The sequence below is a fragment of the Cyanistes caeruleus genome, chromosome 10, assembly GCF_971803275.1.
Source record: "Cyanistes caeruleus chromosome 10, bCyaCae1.hap1.1, whole genome shotgun sequence".
In the NCBI taxonomy this organism is placed as follows: Eukaryota; Metazoa; Chordata; class Aves; order Passeriformes; family Paridae; genus Cyanistes; species Cyanistes caeruleus.
In genome coordinates this window covers 19771787-19789029 of record NC_141710.1, presented here as the reverse complement: position 1 = coordinate 19789029, position 17243 = coordinate 19771787, and the positions used below count along the sequence as shown (strand labels likewise).

At 38.9% G+C, this 17243-nt stretch overlaps 2 protein-coding genes across 3 annotated transcripts in view; both read left to right on the top strand.

The window, feature by feature from the left end:
* LOC111933342 (uncharacterized) overlaps nucleotides 1-7894 on the top strand; it is a 79572-nt gene extending 71678 nt beyond the window's left edge. Inside the window, exon 4 of the mRNA XM_086844337.1 lies at nucleotides 7736-7894. Within this exon, the coding sequence (XP_086700463.1) occupies nucleotides 7736-7854 (119 nt within the window). The 3' untranslated portion in view covers nucleotides 7855-7894. The remainder of the gene's footprint in view (nucleotides 1-7735) is intronic.
* Nucleotides 1-17243, top strand: part of NAALADL2 (N-acetylated alpha-linked acidic dipeptidase like 2) — a 406977-nt gene that overhangs the window by 56000 nt on the left and 333734 nt on the right. The gene's annotated exons all lie outside the window — the stretch shown is intronic.

The window sequence follows — 17243 nt, the reverse complement described above, 5'->3', positions numbered from 1 at the left end:
AAAAGCAAATAAATAAAACCCATTAGAAGTAGTTGAAAAAATGTTTTGTAGGTGTTTATTGTGTGAATGTTCTTTGTTTATTTCCTCATTTTGTCCCTTCATTTTGCCCTTTCAGAAGCTTTCTTCTAGAATGGTCTAGGAAGCTTTCTTGCAAGACTTTTCTTTTTTTGCCTTTAAAGCCAAGCACTTGCCATTCTTCCCCCTAAGCAGATTTTTGTTTGGTTGCAATGTAACTTGCAGCAGCATTGGAGCATACTTGATGGCAGGGAAAACAAGTACGAAGCAGTTACCAGGGAAGCCATCTATGGCAGGCAGGTCTCTTGCAAAATTAATGGGCTTTACTTCAGTCCTGGCTTAATTAATGTGCAGAATACTTGTTCTACTACAATCAAAACAAGTGGGCATTGTGCAGACAGTCATCAGTTACTCAGTTTTTCTCTTTTTTAAAAAAATTGATTTCGTATTCCTCCTTAATCCACGTTGCCCTGTATTCCTTTAAAAGTACAGTACATACATGATCCATATATGTATAAATGTAAATACATACTAGTTAACAGAAACCAAATTTATCTGTTAACCTTGCTTGGACTGACACTTGGGGATGTTTTATAGGGGGTGTACAAAGCAAGCCTGGCACTGCTTCCCTTGGTGTGAGGATTTGGCTGCACTTGGAGCTGTTTTATGTCACTTGAAAGTGATATGGGCTAATTATTTCTGTGGGTTGTTTCCCAAATTGTAAATATTTTCAGTGTGGTTCCCAAATAGCAACAAACTTGGTAATTTCAAAAGAAAAAAGTGGAGAGTGACAAATTTGTTTCTGAGAGAGTAAAAGTCATGTAGGACAATATATGGTGTGTGAAACAGCTGTGTAATTACAGGAATGGGGAGACAAACATTCTTTGAAATAAATTTATTTGTATTTATCTGATATCTGAAATTCAGAAGCTAATGAGCAGATTCTCCTACTTTGTAAAAGAGTGACTCACATCAGTTGTCTCTATCCCCTGTGTTATTTTTCCCAGTGTTGCCACTCCTGCTAATCTTTTTTGTCAATGCTTTCCCAGCTCCCTTAAATCTCGTGTTTTTTGCTTGCTTGCTTGAAGCTGAGAGGTAGACTAATATCCTTCTTCCAGAGGTTTACTTCTGGCTGCTTCTGCTGGAGGGTGGAGGTTAGAGATGGAGCCTGCTTATTGTATTTGTAGTTTTTCTTTGAGATGATTAGTGCTTGAGTTGACTGAAAGTATGAATTCCAAACTTCCTTTAAAATAAAGCCAGGGGTAAATGGTGGTTGATGACTTGAGGTTGTTTTTGTTTTGTAGCTGGTGGAAACTTGAAGGACTTGATGTTTATAACATGAATTTCCACTTTCTTTTATGTGTAACCGTTCTATTCAAGCAGTGGATTATGAAAACATACATTTTAAAAAGAAGTGAAATGGTTTTAAATGGCTCCTAAAGTATTTATTTTTTAAAGACAAACTATCTTTATATGTTTATAAAGTCTTTTGCAAGCAGAGAGGGATGCGTGATTCCTTGGGCTTTTTCTCTGCAAAAGGGCTAAGCAAGCTTTTATTCAAATGCCAAGATTGCTGTTGAAATCTAAAAATATATTTATTTAAAGATAAAATCAGAGGTAACACTGACATGCTACCTAAATTTTGTAGGACTGTTTGCCACTCTTAAAAGTGTGCTACTGAGACACACACACATAAATAGGAGAAGAAAGTGGTAAAGGAATGGGGAATATAAACATGCAGGCTTTCTTATTAGCTAAAGTGGAAAAATAGAAGTCTCAATTTTTGTCTTTTTTCTTCTGATTTTTATTTTTCTCCTAAAACCTGAATTTCTATACAAGAATCCACACTGGGTCCATACAGACTCCAACTGTCTGAGCAGCTGACAGACAGCAGCCTGGGACATTAGTACTGAAGCAAACAAATCCTTTCCTATATCATACACTGTTGTGATCTTTATCTTAAGAAGAAAATAATCTCATTATTTGAGCATTCCTGTGATAATCTGTAGTGTAATAAATGCACAGGTTCAGCTGGTTTTGTGCTTTGTGGTTGTTGTGGGTTTTTTTCTGTAAAGTACTTCCCAGTTTATGCATTCAGCAGGAGTTTTTCAGAGCAGTGTAAGTAGAAGCAGAACTTTAGGGGCTTTACAAGTGCACACAGTATTTGCTTTACAGATGGACAAAGAAGAATTTTCTACATTGAGGAATGAATCTCGAATTTCCTGAGTTAGCTGTAAAGATGTGTATAGCGTGACTCGGACTGAAGATGTTCTAACAAGTTGGACTGACTGGTGTGAATGTTTTTTGTGGTGGTTCCACTAAATTCAGCATCTTTGCATTATTTATAGCCATCTTCTTGATGTGTTGAAGGCTCAGGCTCAATTAGATTAGCTTTTAGCAGGAACAGCTCTCAGAACAGTGCAAACAGGCATGTGTCTGGCTGCTGCAGAATAAATAAGAAAATAAATAAAGCCAGAGGTGTCTCCCTGCAGGGCTCTTTAACTGCTTTACCTATGGACTAAAAAGGACACATAATGAAAATATTTCAGGACAAAATATGTGACCTTTGCCCCTACAGTGAGAAAAAGGGGTGATAAGGAATGGAATTATCCATGTATTTACAATGGATTACAAAAGAGCCCAAAACCAAAACGAGTCCAAGAAACCGATGAGTTAAAAATCCTCTGAGCTGCTGAACTTCCAAAAATCTTCATTTCCATTTTTGTAGGATAGAGTTATTTATTAACTGGGGGGAGATGTGGAAGTGATATTTGAAAGAAGGTATTTAAAAAGCCCAGCCATGAATGATGGAAAGCACAACATACTGTGTTGCTGTGACCACAGGAAGTCCTTCAGTCCAATTTCAATCTGTTTCCAGCAGCAGCACTGGGAGAACAGCATTCCTCTTCTACATGATCTGGTTTGGAGAAAAATTTTGCTCTCAAATGAGTCATTTCACTGTGGAAATACAGGATGAGTGAGGGATATTGCACTGACTCCCTCTTAACTGTGGGCAGATAAAGGAAAGGAGAAGCATCCCTGATGCTTTTAGAGAACTGTAAGCTGTAAACAAGAGTGTGCAGCCCCAGAATTTCCTGTGTGCCCAGTAATCAGGATGAGATTGAGGGGCAAAACAGTCTTTGAGCTTTTCTGCTTTTTATAGCAGGGGTGAAAGTGAGAAGATGACCAGGATCTTCTGGAGGTCAGCAGGGATGTAAGATCAAGGAGAGCTCAAAAATTCATTCATCCTTGCTAAATAAACCCTTATCAGTAATGCAAAATGAGAATGGTGGTTAAGAGATGTGAATGGATGGTGACAGTGTTGGTACGGAGGAGAAATGCTGAGGAGTAAGCTTGTAAGCTTTTTATTGTGTTCCCACCAAAAACCTGCCCCTGGGTGTAGGAGTGCCTGTGTCATCCATTCCTGAGAGCCAGCACCTCAAGGGTGATGTGAAAACTGAGTTCCACAGCCAGAGGTGAAAATTGCTCTGGGAAAACTGTGGAAACTTAGTGGAAATGCGTGGGTCAATATAGTCCTAATTTTTAATTATTATATTTTTCTGTTGAATTTGACTTTTCTTAACTGCTCAAAAAATTTTTTACTAAGAGTCAGCCTTATTAAAATTGGCACAGTGGAGCAATTTCAGTAGTTGGGAGCTTTTTTGCATGTTGATTAGTGTTTGTTTGTGGGGAAAAATATTAGAAGGATGTGAAATTCTGCCTCCACAGAGGTGAAGGGAAGCTGTCCACTCTAAGGATGGTGACTGACTGGAGCATACGCATCAGTAACACTTGTACTTATGTAATTTGGGTTTTAGCATCTGTCTCTGCCTTAATTGGACAAATTACAACCAGTACAAATTATTATGACAATGACAGTAATTACAGATTGATAAATTAGAGGAACAAAGATGGTGCAAATAATTTGTTCTCTCCCCTAAATCATCTCGGTCTGCAGTTGTATGGAAATGCTGCCATTTCTTCATCCTCTGGAAGTTGTTTTTCACTTCCAAGCAGCTTCTTGATGTTTTTAAATCAGCCTGTTATTATCTTAGCATGACATTTGGCCTGCAGTTCCCAGCTAGGGATGGAAAAGGCTATCATTGGGACTCTCTGCACAAAATAGCTGGGCAGAACATTTCTGTACACAGAGACTGTGATTCTCACCTTTTGAAGAGCAATTTCTTTGATGACTTGGAGAATATTTGACCTTCAAAGTAAAAGCTGCAGGCAGTACATGTGCCTTTGTAATAGTTGTGTAGAGGGTTGAATTTTGTGTGTGTGTCTTCCTTGTTAGTTTTGAGAATAATCTCTTCACTTTTCTGTAAATTGCAGTGATCGTTGTTGAACCGCTTGGTCCCATTCAGGCTTAGAACTGAATTACCAATAGTCAAGAACAGGTAATATTTTAGAAAACATCTTTTCTTGAAAATCTCACGGAATTCTTAAAAGCCTCTTCATCTATATATGAGAAAAATCAGGTTTCTTCTATTTTCTGTGTAAGTGATTTTACCCTGAGAAAAAAACATCTTGTTTTCTCTCATCTTGAAGCTAAAGGACAAAAGCATGTGATGTGTGGATGGAAAACCTGTCCCCAAAGTACCTGTGCCCCAAACATCTGCAGGTCTTTGCGCACTTGCCAACTAGCAAAAAAACCATGTAACCTTTTCTTAATTTGAGGATGACTTGGGAGGCTGCTCAGTTGAGAGGTCAGAGCAGATCTTGAGCTCATACAGAACTGCTCTCATTTATTTTATCTACTATCAGAGGAGCTTCAAGAGTGACTTCAAGGGAATATATATATATATATTTATATTGTTTTAAGTTTAATCTGGAACTTGTGCTTCTAACTTCTTGAGCAAATTTGTAAAAAAGTTGCACTAATTTTTAAAAACTTGAATGTGTTATGGAATGCTGTAGCTCAAATAAACACTGTCAGAAGTTCCCACAGTTAACAAAGGAAGAATTGTTTTCCCATTGAAAAGATTTTTGCACTAACATTCAAAGATATTGCTGAAAGAATAAATATTTAAATTTTGCTCTGTCAACTGCTGAGATTATTGATGTGTTCTCTAATTTTACCCAGAAAATCCAATCCATGGGACTGACAGAATTCAGGTGTTGCTTGTGCACACCAAGGGTTAGGGTGTATGATTGCATATTGAGGCAATAACTGGTTTCTTACTTGGGACCATATTATTTTCTAAAAAGAGCTATTTCTATTAAATTATGAGAATATTGATCACAAAAAGTTAGGGCAGAAAGTCCATGCTAAATAGTGATTGGTTGTTGTGAAACACTTGTCTGTATTAATATCTACTGTGTTCAGTTAATATCTTCAATTTAATACTAAGGTTTAAATTTCAAATTTAAGCAAAATAATAAAGTTCCTTTTAGGATTGCCTTTTCTGTCTGAATACTGTCTACTAACAGATAATATAGTTTTGGTTAGTGATTTTTTTCAAAATCAGTGAAGTTTTGCTAGATTTGTATCAGCATAAATAAACATATTTCCCTCTCCATTCGATTAGATTGGTTCTTTTCTCTTTCATTCATCATAATACACTTTTTCACCTTTCCCTTTATGTTTTCCCAACTTGATATCTGTAGGAGACTGGAGCAAGAGGCTCAAAGCTGCATTTTATTGAGCGTGTGTCTGGCTTGCTGTGACACGTGGATACATCTGTGTTCAAGGAGCTGAATTAGTTATGTGTATTATTTGTATTGGTTTATGGAGCACTGCTGCACTCTGTGGACAAGCACAGTGGATAATCTGGTGGCTGTTAATGCACTGTGGGCTTTGATGTGCTGCTCACTTAATGCAGAAAACCCTTCAGCTCTGCTTTGCACTGTGGGAATAAATGGATCAAACTAGTGAACAGGTTAGAGGAGCTGACCTTTGTAGCAGCTGAGAAACAGATTCCTGAAAAGCATTGCTGCTTTTACCCAGTCCCTCCTGAATAATTTCATGTATTATTTTTATTTCCAGTAAATGATGTATAACCAGAGGACCAAACACTTGTTAGGAGTGCTGGGATCATTCCCCTCTGCTGACATATGGACTTGATGAGAGCCCAATATTCCACAGTACTGTGTGTGTTCCTTTCTTTGGATCAGGGACTGTAGGAGCAGGTAACCATGCACAGTTGTTTACTGCTGCATAAGAACATGTGCAAATTCTTCCCTAGTACAGAAAAATCCACTTTCATGTAGTCTTGTCTCTGAAAATGACACTTTACAGAAGATTAGGAAAGGAATGTGCTGGGGAGATACTCTGTGCTGTAAACTCAGTTTAGAAATGTGAGCAATAGTGTCTTTCACAGGCACTGAGTTAGCAGGTGAATTTGTGGCTGCCAGAGTGGAGGAGAAAGAAGACGGGCTTCTGAGAAAAGAGAACTGTTTATTCAGGACTATTTGAGTTGTTTATATAAATATAGAATACCCTGAGTTGGAAGGGACCCACAAGGATCCCAGAGTCCAACCCCACCCCAACAGTCCCACCCTGTATTTGCCAAACACTTCTTTAACTCTGTCAGGCCTGGGGCTGTGACCACTTTCCTGGGAGCCTGTCCCAGTGTCCAACCATCCTCTGGGGTAAGAACCTTTTCCTAATATCCACCTAAACCTCCCCTGACTCAGCTCCATGCCATTCCCTCAGGTTCTGTCACTGGTCCCCAGAGAGCAGGGATCAGTGTCTGCCCCTGTGCGTCCCCTTGTGAGGAAGTTGCAGACTCTTTTTAGTTAGAGAGGACCCAATTCACACGTCAGACAATACGAAAATTTCTTGGAGATTACTTGCTTAGAATAATTTTTAAGGCTTTTGTTTCTGCTGTGTCTCTTTTTTTTTTCAGGGAAGACATCATTTAATATGTAGAACACTAGGATGGTATTTATAGAACAAAGTCTCTTAACCTGGAGTCTGGTGATATATTGGTATTTAAAGCAGTGATAATGCTGTTAGTGAGGAGCTTTAATTGCATGATTATAGACCAACAAAATTAGGCACAGTGATGTGCAGTCATGATAACCCAGTGATATGCTAAATTTATAGATAAGACTTCCTTTCTCTGCTTCCCCATGCTGTCAATATACTAAAATGTTCCTAAAAGCATGTATTTTGTGGAATTTGGTGCTTTCTCCTGCACACTGTCTTCCCAGCCAGTGTGGTGACAAGCTGTATGGATTCCAGCATGTTGATAAGGTTCAGTGTCTCAAAGATGGCAATTTGCTTGATGCCCTTGGAAAAATCCCTCTCCATGTGCAGCTTTCTTACCTTCAGCCGTTAATCTTGGAGGATACTGTGTGAAATCCATCAGGAGTCCAAGGTGCACAAGGATTATTTTATGAAATCTCAGCTCTACCTGCGGAGTTGGCTTCACTCATGAGCTGCACTGGGAACCCCCCCTGCCATCTGTTTTGCAACCAGTTTTGAAAAAAAAAACACCACAGCAAAGCACTCAGATTGCCTGTTAATGGAAGACTGAAGTTTATGATGACAGGTCAGCTTGTAAACATGGATTTACTGTTCCCTTTTACTGTGTGTCTATGTTAATCCATAGTTACATGCTATAAACTGAGACCTCCTATGGAATTCTACATGCAAATCAGATGTTATTCTGTGTTATTGTGATAGGGGTTTTTTTGGGATGTGATCTTTGGGATGTGTGGGTTACTGTAGGTGACAAGAAGAGTTCTGATTGTCACTACACTTTTTCTTCAGCAATGTGTTACACAGTCCGTGGCACCGACTGCTCCAGAGCAACATCCTGCTTTTGTGCAAGGACGAGGCAAAATGTGTCTTACTACAGAGAGTGTGCTCAGCAGCACAGTTGGGAATGATTAAATGCAGCTCAGAGCAACATCTTTGCTCATGACACAGCGATTCAGCACTTGATGTTTCTGAGCAAGGAACAGGACTGCAGCCATCCCCTAATTGCTGTCAGCCTCGTGTACAGCCCGTGTTTTCTGCTTGGGTCCTGTGCCTTGTCCATCCTCTGTGCTCTCATGCTCGTAGTTAAACCATGGCAAGTTTAACTTGCAGAGGTGTTACACCCTGGAGATAACAGCTGAATAGCATCATTCATTAAAACAAAACAAAACAACCTATATGGTCTCTGCTGCTTTTCATTTTGAAATAGGAAAATGATCTTGGCACAGGGCATTTCCTGGGGATTAATGACTGGCTGGGGTTAATGGCCCTTGGCTGCGCTGTGGGCCATCAACTCCTCCCTGCTGGTCATTAATCTGCAGGAAATGCCCTGTGCCAAGATCATTATTGTTGTATTTGGGTTCTTTGAGAGCTGAATTCGGGAACCCACACTGCTCTAATGTCTCAGAGCCTGCTGGGTGTTCTCACATTTAGGCCCTGCACGTTTTTTTTTTCCCACCCAAACTTATCTGAAGTTTCCAAACGTTTCTCTTAATGGAAAGTGTCTGCAACGCTTGAGGTCCTTTAAAAATACTTCAGTGAGCAGCAAGCAAGGTAATGGTAAACTTTGTGGTGGAAATAAAAGTTCCATGTAGTGAAAATGTTTGAAAAGTGTGTACTTGGGGGCAGTCTGTGCCTTTTAGCCTTGTCTGGAGCGACAGGCAGAGCATTGGAGCTGGCATGGGAAGGTGTCTGGGCTTCCTGCTCCAGGGTGGGATTGCAGAACTCAGGGTCTGCACAAGCTGTAGACCTCTTCTTAAAGCAAAGATGGTTCCCATTTTTAAGAGATGTTTTTTTCTCTACCAGAAAATCAGGAATAAGAAGAGATCAACTGATCTTCTCCTCTACCACCTGCCAATAGCGTGTGCAAAGTGGGTTCTGTTCGTTCTCCCCAAATGATTTCAAGTTCAGAATGCACAACTTTTTTATATAGATTTTATGTAGTTAGTTTATTATGTCTTCTTGTACTTCATACTCAAATTGTGTTTGGGTTGAATCTGAAATCATAGAATTAAAAACAAAAAAATAAAAAAAAACCCCTCCAAGTGGGTCAGTTTAGGAAGTGGCAACTCATGACTACTGGCATATTTATTTATTAAAAAAAAATAAATAATCAGACCACACAAAAGCACCATCCCTACCCACATGCCAGCTACCAGTCTTCTATTGATTAAACTGTTTGATCATATTAGACCATGTTAGAAGTGTAAGGTTGTGAAGAAGTGAAGCTTATGCACCAAGCAGTAAATGCAGTTTTAAGGGACTCAGGTGGTGAGTGAAGCTGATACTGTGCATTCTTCTGACATTCTTAGATGACTATTTTTATGTCAGTGAATTAATGAATTCACTGAAAAGAGTAAAAAAATCAGTTATGCCCTGAGTTTTTTTTCTTCTTAAATGCTTTTTTCCCTTGCTCCTTCTTTTCTCTCTGTGACTCAAACAGGTCTGTGAAGTGTCCTGCTCTTTCTTTCAGAGGCTTTGCAAACAGGCAGCCTGTTGCTGTCCTCCTCCCCATCCTCAGATGTACCATGCTGTGAAGCTGCCTTGGGTCAACAGGAAACCTTCAAAATGTGCATTTCAGATCTTGAAAATGCCACAGTGTGCATGAGATTTGAAGGCAGCTGCAAGCTTAATAGAGCCTGTCACATCTCTGTAGACCTTTATGATGGATTTAGGAGAATTTTCAGCAAGGAGAGGGAGAGATGTTTCATCAGGAGAAAAGGTCCTGGCTCAGGTCTACATCAAGACTTCTACAGATCTTCAGATTAAGTGTGAGATTTGGATTTTTTGGGATGAAAGTATATTCATAACCCAGTTCTTGTGTCTACAAGTCGAGGATTATTTCTCCTGTTGTAGAAGAAACACTCTGGAGGCATTCTCTGTAGTAGTGATTATGAACTGTCAGTCTGAAAGTTTTACCTAGAAAATGTGATAAGACAAGAAATAAGGATTACTAATATTTTATAAAGTAAACATCACTATTACAGCAGCATTTTTGTTCCAGATGGAATGGTAATTCCTACTCTGACAATAAGCCTGTAACAAGGAGAAGACAGTTTGCCATTACTAGTTTTCTATGAGCTTTTTAAAAATGTATTTTCATGTTCTGTCACTTACCCACTGAATATCAGAGATGATGTAGGTAAGTCAGGAAATTGATATTGTTGTCAATGCATTTGAGACACTCTGTTAGTGAGAAGAAAAAAAAAATGCAGTGAATAGCAGGGGAGAAATTTCAAGCCTGCCTTTGTTTGCCTAATCGAGGAAGATGTAGAGGAATGGGGAAAAAATTTTGCTTGTAAAGAAATGTTGCATAAATTGCAGAGTGTCTTTGTTCTGCTGCTGGTCTGGCAAAGCCATCTTTGGTTGCTGTCAGATTATAAACTTTAAGCAGAAAATACCTAGCCTGTCCTGCAGCCTTTTGAGTTGGTAGGCATCCATTTACTTTGCAAGCCTTTGTCTACTTTCTCACAAAGACCATGCTTGTTGGTTTTTTTTCCCTTTGGATGAAAGGATGGGAGAAAAAGGGCTCCTAGAGGAAGGGCAGTAAGTCATGAGAAATGGATTTTGCAGCTTGTTTGTCTGCACCCAGCCTTGATAAGGACTGGTCAGAACGGATCCCTGGTACCAAGAAGATGAAGATCCCCTTTTGGCTGTGTTGGCCCCACTGAGGGATGGATGAGCACCAGTCCTGATGACTTGTATGTGTGTAAATCATTTCCTAAAGTACACCCAAGGATAAGCCAGGCTTTGGATCTGTGCTGGTTTTGGCTGGGGTAGAGTTAATTTCCTTCACAGTGGATAGTAGTGTTGTTGTCATACACACCAGCTATTTTACTTTGCTAGTGTCAGGATGTGAAATTAAAGGTGTTTTTTGTTGGTTCTGTGCTCCTCAGATCACTGGCTTTACATAAGGTTAACCAGCTAACAATTACCTTCTAGTCAGAGACAAAAACAAGGCTGAAGAGTTCAGTGTGATTATTGTCTCAGGTAGGGGTCAGGGCTATCTTTACTGTATGGTTAAAAAAAAAAAAACACCTGTCAAAAATTGAGTAAATGTTAATTAAAAATGTTGTGGGCTGCAGACAACATTTCCATTAAAATTAAATGGAGAATTCTAAAGCAGATTTGCTGGAGCTAGAGCAAACAGGATCCTGATGACTCTGAGTAGTTAAGATGGTCTGATGTACACAGCAGAATGCCAGTGTTCGATTGTTATATACCATACTCATTTGACCTACTGTGGCTTTGTGTCTGTTTCCAGAAATCATCCCAGTTTTATCTTTCTGTAAAGTTTTGCTAGCTGCCCTAATGTTTACAGAGCAACATTTAGAACGTGGCAAAAAATGTGGAAGCAGAGTGATGCCCGTATTTTATCTACTGCATGTAATATTCAAAGAAGGATGGTTTTGTTAGCTGCTATTTTTCATTGTGAAAATTGATGGGTGGCTGTGTACATTTCTTAGCTAGATTTTTAGCTAGTATCTGTGTTTGCTGCTCATTTCCTACCTGCCAAACATTTGACTGTTACTCCAAGAAAGTGATGGAGGCTGTGATAGTGATTATTAATTGTAGAAAAGTAAGTAGCTGTCAGTAACACTTTAAAAACTTATTAGCCAGATACTTGTCTATATGTATGTGTTTCTTAGTTTTGTTGGCTTCAGCAGAAATTTATCATTCTCTTTGAAATGTGGAACATCTTAGAGGAAAGACAGACTCGTAGTGTTTGCAAACCCCAAGATACCAAGGAGAACTCAGTTTGCAATCATAAAGAGAAGCAGTCATACCCAAGAGACATCACTACTGGACTAAGAAAAATGTTTGCCAATCAGCAATATATAATGAATAATGAACAATATTTGTCATCTCCCTGAAAGTGGGGCATTGCAGTACAAGTTGTACAGCTGTTATTGTTTAATTGCAGCTGGATTAATAAAACGTACTTTTTACAGCCGATTTGCAATATACCACTGGGGAATACATTTTATTACCACTTTGGGTGTCTCTTAGTTAATAATTTGTGCCTTTTGAGCATCAGTGTTTGGCCTCAAATCCCAGATACAAGTTTATTAAAAATTGTAATAGTTCTTAGAGACTATAAAATGAAATGAAGTGCACGAAATGTGCGTTTCCAGTGCTTGAGTTTAAAACCGTTTTTTGCTTGACTAATTTTAGTGTATCCTGGACTTGAAAATATTGAAATTAAATAATTGTTAACTATTTAATTTTCTAGACATACAATATTATTTTCAGTAGATTATTTATATTTGTTAGTAATTAAAGATTCAGAATGGCACTGAGAGGATGTGGTCATAATATGTAATTTTTAAAATTTGACCAGTGTTTATGCAAAGCAGTGGCAATGAAGGGAAATTGGACTGATTTTTGAAGTCAGAAACAAGAGCAGGACAGTAGTGCAGTGATCTGATTTTTCAGAACAAGGCTGACATGGTCAAAAATAATTGACAAGCCTTTTACAAATAATCTGAGCCTTGCTGCTGGTTGAATGGGATCTCCTGTTAAAGTCAAGGGTAAATCAGTTCTTGGCTAATTTCCCTTTGCTTATCACTGGCAAATTCTCCAAGCAAGTGTCAGGGATGCAGAGCTACCTCTGGATGAAAACACTTCTGTACAAATTCCCTCAGACAACTGGAGCAATTTCTCAGTTCCTGTGAAAAGCAGCACTGCTCCAGGCTCTGTGCTCCACAGGCAGGTGCTTGTATCTCCTTGCCATCCACATCCAGCAGGTGCTCCCATTCAATTATTCTGAAATACAGAGGAACAAAACCCTCTCTTGTTTTTGGGATGTGGCACCTTTGCTTCCCCTTTGATTGTTTTCAAGTTTTAAGCTGGTGGTACTCAAAGGTGAGGAGGTGCCACGGTGCAGATGTTGCTTCTTGATGCTGTGAATGAGAACAGCTCTTTCTGCTGTTCTCTAGGCAGTCTATCTCAGTAGATACAAGTAAAAGTTGATATTTTTGGGATGGAAAATGTTGCAAATGTTCTTCTACAAGTGGGACAAGGTTTTTTGACTCTGGTTGAACAAGCATGGTAGCTGGTGATTCTAGGCTTGTTCCTTTTATGACACAGTACTCTAACTCAGTTTGTCAAATAGAGCAAATATTGCTAGAATTAAATGGAAAATAAACAGTTCTACTACTAGCATTTAAAGGAGCTTGCTGTTCTCTGTGTTTAGGAAAAAAAAATGCTCAGGTAAACATTTGGAAAAAGATTTCCAGAACCCTTAATCCAAATTCTGTCAGCATCAGGGGGAAGGCTGAAGAGGAGGAGGCTTAGAAAAGATGATAGTCTGCAATATTCAAAGAAATACAATTTCAGAATTAGATTTTTGACAGAAAATTGATTCTGTTCCTTGTTACAGCAGTGCTTAGAGCACAGGTGAGTTAAGTGTGTGCAGCAACCAACCCCACTTTATAAAAGGTGTGCTGTGATCTTGCAGTCATTATCCAGCACTTGTACGTCATTACAGGCAACTAACCCTACCTTTTTAAAAATACTGACATTTATCATGATTATCTGAGCAGAGAAATGGAAAAGAAGCTTTGCTGTGGTGTTACTGTTGTTGCCAGCCATTTTTTAGATTGAATACATGCCTGTTAGTCCTTCATGCTTTTAAGATTTTACTTGGAATATTGAAATTGCTCTGTGCCAGGGAAACCCTCTCCCATCCGTAGTTTATTCCATTTTTGTCCAAGGTAATGAGTCACAGGACAGGATTAAACGCAGCCCTTCTGTGGGTGAATGTACAATTTAGAGCAAGACTAAGGTGAGAATAGAGAAAGGTGGAGAGCTTGCTCTAAGCCAACATTAAATGTGATGCCTCTCCTACCCTCTGATAAATCCTCTTATCTCTGAGCATTGTGGGGAAGGGAGGGATAAAAGATGAACCTATCCCTCGCTGAAATAGGAATTTGCTTAAAGGTGAGAGCAGAGTAAAAGGAGCTATGTTAAACTTGAACTGTAATTGCTGCATCTGTGTCAGGGTTTGAAGGATCATGCACTGCACAAAGCTTCGATAGAAGAGCAGTCCAGCTGTAGTCCTGCTTTTTTGTTCCTATTTTCCTTGATGTGTGATGAGTGAACTTGCCTGGATTAATTTATGTGTGATGATGTACTTGTGCGAAAAGACAATTGAATTTGGTTTTTTTTTGATTGTTAAGGAATTTGATTTTGAAAACTAAAACTGAGCAATAAATATGAGCTTGCTGTATCTCTTGCCAGATAATTTTGTCTGAATTTAATATTTTAAAGAGTCAGAGTGAAACAGGGAATGACACAACCTTTAGACATTCCCACATGTCATGTGATTGTCAGTAAAGCAAGATTTGCCTTGTATGGGCACTTATTATTAAAGCTTGACCATGGGAATCCTGGCTGAACCTGGATTTCTATTAGACAGCTTGACACATGACTTTCTCAGTACTCACAAAAAATCTATAAGGTTTGACTTTTAATCACAGGAGGTAGTACAGATGCTCACTGTTTGTGTTCAGTAATACCCAAGTGGAAAAGCTGTTGCAGGATCTCCTGCGAATTAATTTTTCCTGGTAATTAATTGTCTGAAAACCTGAGGGGGTAAGCTGGGAGAAAATTCTTCATGAGTATTGCAGCACCTGAAGGAGGAGGTTAAAGTGTAGAAAGTGCATTAAGCTGCTGACTCTTGTTTGTGCCTTCTGAAAATTCTCCCATCTCTTTATTTTCACAGCCACATGAGGATCGTGGTACTGATTTAATGCATGACAGTAATTTGGATTTGTTCGTGGTGTTAGCAGTCAGATGTGTATTTTTATTATCTTGAGGCACTGAGGAAATTGGCTGTGAGCATTTATATTAAGTATTGTTCTGGCTCCACGTTTTCCGGTGTGTTCGTGGCCATGGCATTATACACCCTTGGTGAATACAAAGATGCTTATGAAATGTTAAGGCTGAGAGTATTTAATTTCATGTCAAGAAAGACTCCCTGCCACAGTGTTCAGCTGAGCCATTGTGAATAACTGTCAGTCTCACCACTGACATAAAGCACTTTTGTGTGTGTGATGTGAGGTTTTGTGGATTGAAAGCCTTTTTCTGTCGGTGTGTTTTAAAATTCTACAACAACTGGACTTTTAGCTCTTCAGAATGTGCAGAGCAGTTCGGCTTTGTGGTTCTTTGGGCCTGCTAAAGTGGCCTTCAGTTTGAGGGGTGGATATGTTCAGACCTTAACAGTTCCATTAATATGTTTCAAAATTTACATATATACAAAATAAGTGTATATGTTTATTCCAAAATCATATGCCAGTCTTCTTTCACTGAGCTTTCATATTAATTTCTTTTATCACTGTCAGTGCTGGAAGATATGTGAACAACTATTTCATAAAATCTTTTGATATTAATAGTTTTTTGTAAGAGTAAAGCAAATAGCAAGATGAAATTTAGGAAATGATTTGGCCACAATTAAATGGAAAGGAAAAGTACCATCCTGATTAAAAAAATAAATTATTGTTTAAAACACATGGGGTAGAGGTTTGCCAGTCTTCAGGAAGCATAAAATGCCATTAACCAGCATTTAGTCACTTGCTAATACTGGATGTGATTTCTAATTGCTTCTGTACTTTGTCATTGTTTAACACAATCAAATCAAATTGGCCAGAAAATTTTTCTTGGATCGTCATAGTCCATGACTGTGTTTCTACTGTTATTGTTCCAGCTTTTTTCATCACCCCAACCTTTACTGCTTCGTTAAGTCTAAAATTAGACTTTGACAATCAGCCTATTTTATTGGAATTATCAAAATAAAGAAATATCCATGGCAAAGTTGAAGGGGAGGCTCTGGCATCATATTTTATTTCATGCTTAGCAGTTCTTTGAGAGTTATCAAAGTCAGGGATATTTTATTTGTAATTAAATACTCCTCACTTTAAAATCATGACTAATAAATGTCAAGTGCAAGAAGAGGCACTATTATTCAGTGAAGGTCCTTGGATATGTTTAGGGTGAAAATGTGTAGGCATAAAGGTTGTTAATTTTTAAAATGTTGTAGGGTTGGTTTCATTACAAAATCCTAAAGTTAACCACTTCAGATAAAGCTCAAAAATCATTGAAACATTTGGGGAGCTCTTATATTACGGGAAGCTCTTGACATTTATGGTAATTAAAAGTGAAGGTATCTATTAAATACTTAAGTTATTCATATAAACACCAAGCTGGTGTGCAACTGTAAGAGTTGATATATCTTAATTAGAGCTGGTCAGAACTGTTCAGTGAAACTCTTTCCTGTGTGTGCTGGTAGCTGGGGTTTTGTGTTTTAATGAGACCCAAAACCTTTGAGGAATCATTGACATAAATGCTCTGGGAGTCACCTGGAAGGAGATTTATTATCTTGTGATTGGCAGATCCAATTTGGTTGCTGCAAGGTGAGGATTTGCAGTGCCTGGAGCATCTCCTTATGAAACAGGCTGAGAGAGTTGGGGTTGTTCAGCCTGGAAAAGAGAAGGCTCTGGGGACGCCAGAGGGGCTCCAAGAGAGCTGGAGAACGTGGAGTGATGGACACAGAGGAGTAGCATCAAACTGAAAGAGAATAGGTTTAGATTGGATATTAAAAAGAAATTTTTGACTGTGAGGATGGTGAGGCCCTGGCACAGGATGTTGAGAGGAGCAGTGGTTGCCCCTGGATCCCTGGAAGTGTCCAAGGCCAGGCTGGAGCAACCTGGGATAGTGAAATGTGTCCCTGCCCATGGCAGGGGTGGAATGAGGTGATCTTTAAGGTCCCTTCCAGCCCAAAACATTCTGTGATTCTCTGAAGATTCTCCCTCCCTTGCTTTTGTGTGTCTTGTAGTCAGTTTTGGCATGGGTGTTGTGCCCTCTGTGTTTGGTTGTTTTTTTTTTTGTTGTTGCTAATGAAGAAAAGTCTTTCATTTCTCTGCTGAGAAAACCCAGTTGATCTTGGCCCCAGTGACCTGGCTGATGTTTCTGATCCTGACTTAAAAGCATTAACTCACGTATTAGGATTTAAGAGGATCTAGAGAGAATTGTACTTAGAACCAAATTTTCAAAAGTTACTGTTTCTATTGGGCAGCATAAGCAAAATGTTAGCTCCCAGTACCATTTAAAAGTTAAAGGAATTAGGTGAAACCTGTAGAGAAAAACATTGTCACCACTTATTTGATTGTAAATCCCTTTTAATAAAACTTGCAGAGTGCAACCAAAACATATTTCTGTCTATTCTTGCCTATTACTATAACATCTGGTGGCTTTCCTGCCAGTCAGATAATCCCATCTCTAGCATGGGTTTTTTTTGCTT